This window comes from Elaeis guineensis, chromosome 4 (assembly GCF_000442705.2).
Source record: "Elaeis guineensis isolate ETL-2024a chromosome 4, EG11, whole genome shotgun sequence".
Classification (NCBI taxonomy): Eukaryota; Viridiplantae; Streptophyta; class Magnoliopsida; order Arecales; family Arecaceae; genus Elaeis; species Elaeis guineensis.
Window position 1 is genome coordinate 123,456,109 of NC_025996.2, and position 7,219 is coordinate 123,463,327.

Below are 7,219 nucleotides of genomic sequence, written 5' to 3' on the forward strand. Positions count from 1 at the left end.
TTAATGATAAGTGATCTCATTGAATTACTATTGTATACAATAATGATTTATGATATGTGACATGTCTAATAATATTGTACGTGATGATATTATTCAACTATTAAATTAATAATATATGAATCTTATTATTTTTCTATCAATTATATATATTTATTAAAAGATGGTTCATATTGATGCTAGTGTTAGCATGGGGGATTTTTACTAGGTTGTTAAGCTCACAACACTTCTTTTCTTTTTCAGAGTTGTGTGGCATATAGTTAATTTCGGATGGATTTGATCTAGAGTTCGAGCAACAGAGTGATCGTAAAAGTCTGATATATCCTTTAGGGCTTTATCTTAAGGAATGTATGGCTATCACGTATCCAACCCTAATGCTGTATTTAGGGCGTGATAATTATAATATTAGCTATCCATAAAATAGGAAAGATTATGGAATCCTAACTTGGATTGAATATGTTTCTAGTTTTTCAGCTCTCCATCAAACCCAATCATCCTAACTTGGATTGAATATGTTTCTAGCTTTTTTTTTTTTTTGCCTACCAAAAAAGAAAAAACCCCGATCACCGTAACTTCATTTACATGTGAAATTTGTAAATTACTCTTTACGTTATGGTGGGAGGCAATCCTAAAATAAGTAGGTCTCAAGGGAACATCATATGGACCGATTGGATTTTAGAATAAAGTTTTTGATCCCGATGGCTCAATTTTGTTAATATTATTCCATTTTTGCAGTACACAGAAGAAATTGTTGAGTGCAATTTTTTTGGAATTGAATTGTTCTTCCAAGTTCTCTTTCTTTTCCCAACCAGTCTAAACCTAAATATTGTTTCCTGTAGCTCGTCGTTATATCGTTATTTAGATGCCACTAATATCGAGTATCTATTTACATCGATAAAACTGTTAAGAAAGAGGGATACCAATCATCGTGGTGGCAGCTCATGCAGAGCGGAAATGAAGGCAAACAGATGACGATATCTTGGAAAAAAAAGTAATAATACTAACAATGCTAAAGAAGAACATAAAGGTATTTTTTATTGTAAAGTACACAAGTTTTCAACATCATCAATCCTCCTCCACTTCCCAAATTCCAAGAACATATTTAACAAGAAAAAAATAAAAATAAAACCAATATAAAATCTTCAAGCCCCAAAGCAGCCGGCAAGGTGAGGGTGGTGTCCGTGGTGGTGAGCGGCGGCGGAGTCACGGTCGATGATGTCCTGGACGTGACGGAAGTGATCGACGCCGCAGGGAATGGTGATGGCTCCGTTCTGCTCAAAGCCGAACTCCTCCTCCGCCTGGTGCAGCAGCCCCACGAAGAGCGGGTGCTTCAGATACTCCACCGGCACCTCGAACCGGTGCTGCTCCTCCCCTTCCTGTCCCACCCTTATCCCCACCCACCCTTTCGGCGGCATCGTCGTGGCCGGACTCTTTCCCTTCTCATGCCTATGCTTGTGGCCGAGGTGCGGCGCGTGGGGGTGAAAGCTCAGCAAACGATGGTGATTCTGGTGTTGTTGATGATACTTCTCTTCACGTCTCATCTTGGAAGAAAAGAAAAAGAGAAGGCCAAGAAGGAAAGAAAAGAATAGAAAGAACCAACAGGGCAAGAAGGAAGGCCAAGAAGAAGGAAATTATGCAGACAAATTAAGCTGCGAAGTTGGGGAGAAAAAAGTGTTGAGGTTTAGAAAGAGAAAGGCCAAGGATCGGAGCTGGAGATTGCAAGTTGGAAGAGGGTGAGAGAGGAATCGCAGAGAGACGTAGGGACGTTGGACATCGTCGAGGCCCTTTCAACGAGTCTTGGCAAGTTTAGCTGGTGGAGGAATTCGAAGCTTTTCAGGACCAGGTTAGATGGGATTATATAGGAGTTGGAAACTTGAGAGGAAGGTTTGGGATCCGTTGCGTAGCTCGCAAGTCAGGGCTTGGGAGATTTGCCGCCTTCACGAGTAGGTCAATGGTCCTACGTTCGCGTGCCTTCGCTGCAACGTTCCAAACGCGGTGCGTGCAACACGGTTTAAGCGAAGTCTAACCACTGGAGGAAGACACGTGCGTCCTCCGTGTTGGTTGATGGCCATCCATCCTATGATGGACGCCATCCACAGGTGCACCGCATCCGCCGCACGTGCATTGCAGGGACCCATATACGTTCACGCGAGTTGAGGGACCGCAAAAAGATGAGAAGGCTCGAGGGATCCGTGTTGGTTGGACCAGGTCCAGTGGACCAGTCCAACAAATAATTTTTCGCGATATTGCGGCTGTTTTTGTTTGTCTAGAAACTACACTTGGTGATCCTTTTCTCTAAAACAAATCAAGAGAGTTCCAAGAATCCATGAAGATATCAACCCTAATCTAGAGCTGTTAACAAGAAAGAGGGAAAATCCGCATGGTCTCTTCCATTTCTTATGGCGACCGACGCGCACATTTAGGCCCGCGCACATGACGAATGGTCGCATAAGGCAGCATGATGCCATTTGGACCAATGCCGATTTATCTGGCATTGACTATGGTACAAATATATAATATAAGAGGGTTAGGATCCTTCGTTTTTGGACAGCTAAACATGACCCACCAAAGGCTTCCCTCGACCAAAGGAATATACAAGTCCAGCTGTCGTTAGGCTGCAATCACATTTACGTATAGGTTTTCTTAGATAAGAAAACTATCTTTTGACCCTCTCTGCTTTGTGCGCATTACATATATACCCTTTATATTTTAAAAACTTTTTAAGTCTTTCAAATTATTTTTTGGAGGAAAATTATTTTTGATTAATCCATTCTCACATCTCACTGCCACCATCACTAGCGTTTAGGAGCTAGCTTGTTGTGCCTCACCATCTTTTTATTTTAGAATCCATCTCCCAACTGAAAAATTAATATCCTACAAACCAATCGCATAGATGATACGACAGAACTTTTCTTTATTATCTTCTTACTCGTGTACATAACATTATTCATTCATTGATGATATGAAGCATTGTGTTTGGTCATATGCTATATTTTATTATCTCTTTGTGATTTAATTAAAAATTATGATGAATCCCATGGATTAGGACAATAGTTTTAGTAAGACTTAAAATCTTAATAGTCCTGATCTAAAATATTTCTAGTCATAGAATTATTAAGTCGGAAATCAATGATACTGATAAGACTGGTCTATCCTATATGTGTTCAATAAAGAGGATGATTGATCTCACAGTCACTTCTATAGAGACACTAATATATAGATGTAGGTGTTTATTAGAGAATAGTTCACTGAACTGGTCCACAAAGAGAATATCTGATGGAGCCTTACGAGCATGTCAACAATTGGTTCTCCAGTGGGAGTGATGCAAGTAATCCTTAAACCTGAGATCGCCATGGTACTTTATGCATATGAATCTGTAGTTTGGTTCATATCCTAGCCTGACTCTTTGAGATTTGTATGGAATGTTCTTAATATCGTGAAGTATATATAGAGATTGTAAGTGGTCAACATAGAATCAGTCACTCTTCGTAAGAAGAGAGAACATCCTAGGTGGTCTCTTAGGATGTTGACTAGAGAGTCTTTGGTCAGAGCAGGATGAACATTAAAAAAAAATTCTAATGGTTCATCAACTGAGTCATCATCATCAGATCGAAATACATATGGATAGGTATTTGGACTTGACATTATTATATACCCATGGTCTATTCAAGATGTTGTGTGATCAAGGAATTGAATTGTACGGTAACTCATCCTGGAAGGATATTTTGATATTCTACCAAATTTCATATCTTCTGAGTAGTCATGACACATTGCTTGACGTCAATCTTGACTTATAGATTTTATGAGTTAAAAAGTTTGATTCAAAAAATTCATTAGGAGAAGTTCTGATTAATTAACTTGAGTTTAATATATTTTGGGCCTAGTCAATTAGAAGAGTTCTAATTGAACTTAGGTACACATGAATCTGAACCTACTGTTGGTTAGATGTGGAACCCAATGGGTCACACACAAAAAAGATTAGATCATAAATTTTTTTAATTAGACTTGAAAAATCTTAATCAAATAAAGATTTAGTTGAAATTCTATTGGATCTAGGAAACACATGCTAGCACATGCAATAGACCCAAAATCCTAATCAACATGGACTTCTAATTGGATTGGGGTTTGACTAAGTCAAAACCCATTCTAAAAGAGTCCACACGCCCCATCTCTCTTCCTCTTCCACACAATAACTCCCTAACTCCCAGGATTAATTAATTGGTTAATTAGTTGGGAGGTTAGTTAGTTGGGTGGTTAAATAGTTTGGTGGATAAGGTGGCTAATGTAACTACCTAGAATCCTAATGGGATTAGAACTTGAAGACCATAAATAGGATTCCACCCTTAGGCCTTCTATGCTTTTCCACATGCCTAGAGGAGATTAGGCTTCCACACACCCAAGAGAGGGAGAGGTTTGAGAGTATATTGGTCCAAGGGTTGGATCATCAAAAAGGGAGGTGCTGCTGAAATTTTGAAAAGAATTTTAGCAAGAAAAGATAAGAGAGAGTCTTTGATCGAGTTCCATGTAAATCATTATTGGAAGACATAGATTTGGATGTCTCAAAGATACCAACTAAAGAATCAAAATTTAGAGGATAATCATCTTCTTCTTCTTAATTGATTGCTATTTGATTTATATTTCATCAAAATTAAATCATCAAGATGATTTTAAAATTATAATTCACATCTCATATTTTTATATGATAATATATATTAAAAATATTTTTAAATTTATTTTTACTACGTAGACGAATCTCTACACTCCGTTCTCTCCCTTTCCCCGTCTGCCGACATGGATTCTCCTATACAGCCCATGAAAACTTCCTCCAGTGCTTTCCCAACCACATTCTACCCACAAATTAATACCCACTGCACTGTCCTTCGATCATCCATCAACAAATCTGGTACCTCCACTCATCCACTAAAAAGAAGGCTGTCCTCATTGATCTTAGTTCCACAAGAGAATCCAATGTTCAGGTATCTATCATCTACAGTGAGAAAGCACGGTCAGAACATCAAGTCCGCATTGGTGTGACTGACATGAGGTCAGGTCTCACTTGTCAAACCATTTGTTCGTCACCGATGACCTTCTAACATTCAGTAAATAATGCCAATAGATGTAGAATATAGTGCCATTGAGGCTGACGAAACTCTCTGAGGATTTTATTATACAATTGGACATAAAGCAGGTTTCACCGCACGCATCTGCCTCATTGTGGAGTTGGTAGCCGCATAAGTGGCAATGGGATTGGGACCATAACTAAGAAGCATGTGGCGGTTGTTGATTATATTATTGACGAACAGTTGGTGGAGGTTGCTGGTAGACTTCCAATCCCATGAGTGATGACTCATTTTACAGTGAAAATACTCTCATCGTAGAAAATTATTTTTTATTTTTTTCATAAAAAAATTACTTTGATATTAAAAAAAAGGATATATGATCTTTGAAGTTGACTTTTCGTGATACAATAAATGTTCATGCAACATTATCCACTCACTATTAATAACGGATTATGAATTATATATATTTATGGGTGAGAACATTTATTTCATAAAAAAAATAAATATTTCGATATTAATTACTATTATTGTAGTCAAAGACTGAAAAGATGGAGCATTAGCTCTGCGAATGTGACATCGATAAATTTTTTATTCATCGAGTACTTTTGGCAACTGAATTTGTTTTTTAGCAATGAAATTTTTTTGAGGCTAAAAGGCATAAAGTCTCATAGTGGGTGCAGCGAGCTCTAACATTTCTCTCTTATAAAAACAAGTTAGTATATGCTCCTCCTAACGTCACTACATTTAATGTAAATAAAAATTGACGGACAATGCAACATACCTCATAAGCAAGAGGCAAAAAATGATACATATGTTGGATGAGAACATACGCATCAAAATCATTCCACAAGCTACAGAATGTGGATGACTCAACAATGGGAAAATAAACAATTCAAGTTGTATTTGACTCCCATTTCCTTCAAAGATATGAATAATTTTTCACCTTAATGGGAAAGAGTTTTTCTTGAATAGGAATTCGAGGCCAATAGCTTCTCAAAGTCAGATATATCCTTGAATCTTGCATACCCTACTATTATAGCTTTCATGATATTATGCTCCGCAGTTGTCAGAGTTCAAATCCTCAACCTAGTATAGCCTAACGCATCAGTCTACGCCCCATTATCTCTTTCAAACATTTCATCAAGCATCCTATTCGATTCCTTTGTCCCGCCTAGATAGAGTGTAAATCAATCGATCTAGTATAAAGTAAGAGATGGGATTTAAAACCAAACATCCGCTGATGTTAAAACTAGAACCAACATATAAAAAAACTATAATGTGCTCACCAGGCAATTTCTAGCGAACTTAGATCACATAATTGCCGCATGTTTCACCTCTCAAAAAACATGACAAATTTAACTAGAAGATGTTACACTCCAACCAACCTAATAGAAAGTCAGGCTTCTCTTAACTAACCTAACAAGAAGTTGGTACATTCTAATCAAATTAACGAGAAGTTGTTATCTTGCAATCGAGCAAATAGAATGTCCGTAATCCATTATAAATTCCACCAGACTGTGTTATTTATAAATACGACCACACCGGTACTCTTAAGGGAGAAAGCTAGAGCAAAGAGTAATAGATGCCCAAACTATTTCTTTGCACTTCTCCTCCACTGTCACTCACTTCTTTCTCTCTTAAATTTCTCTTGTTTTTATAAAACTTTTATCTAATTTAAGCATTAGAAGGCCCTTCACCGAAGATTCTCTGACAAGTGGAATTTTTTCTTATTGCAGGTAGAAAAAATTTACCCAATCAAGCTTTTGTAGACCTATATCGAAGTTCTTTACTAAATTACTAAGATCCCAAGACTCTTCAGCCATTGCTTGAATTAATGCAGATCTTAATATCAATAAATTGATCCTAAAGGAAGGATATAACCTTCTATTTGAGATTTAAGAGAGAGGAGTGTACAATCGTGAAATCGTGGAAGATCTTACCAGATGCTAACACCACTATGCAACAATAAAGCCATCCAGAATCTAATGCCTCTCGACAAAGCCCTTAAAGAGTTCCTTGCACACAGAATGCTCAACCAGCACCTATCATAAATCTCAAACAATTTAATTTGCTCATTCAACAAGTTATGGCTCTTGCAAAAGCTATCCAAAATTTGCAACAAGATACTACTAATCAACAGTAAGAGAATGAGTCAAATCATC

General features: G+C 37.5%; 1 protein-coding gene across 1 annotated transcript; it reads right to left on the minus strand.

The window, feature by feature from the left end:
• Positions 1–1,007: 1,007 nt before the first annotated feature.
• LOC105034449 (auxin-responsive protein SAUR32) lies at positions 1,008–1,839 on the minus strand. The gene has a single exon (XM_010909627.4). The coding sequence runs from the start codon at positions 1,536–1,538 to the stop codon at positions 1,140–1,142; it is 399 nt and encodes a 132-aa protein (XP_010907929.1). The 5' UTR covers positions 1,539–1,839; the 3' UTR covers positions 1,008–1,139.
• Positions 1,840–7,219: the final 5,380 nt, after the last annotated feature.

Bases quoted from the DNA above. Each gene is read 5' to 3' on its own strand.
- LOC105034449 (XM_010909627.4), bottom strand. From the start codon at position 1,538: ATGAGACGTGAAGAGAAGTATCATCAACAACACCAGAATCACCATCGT.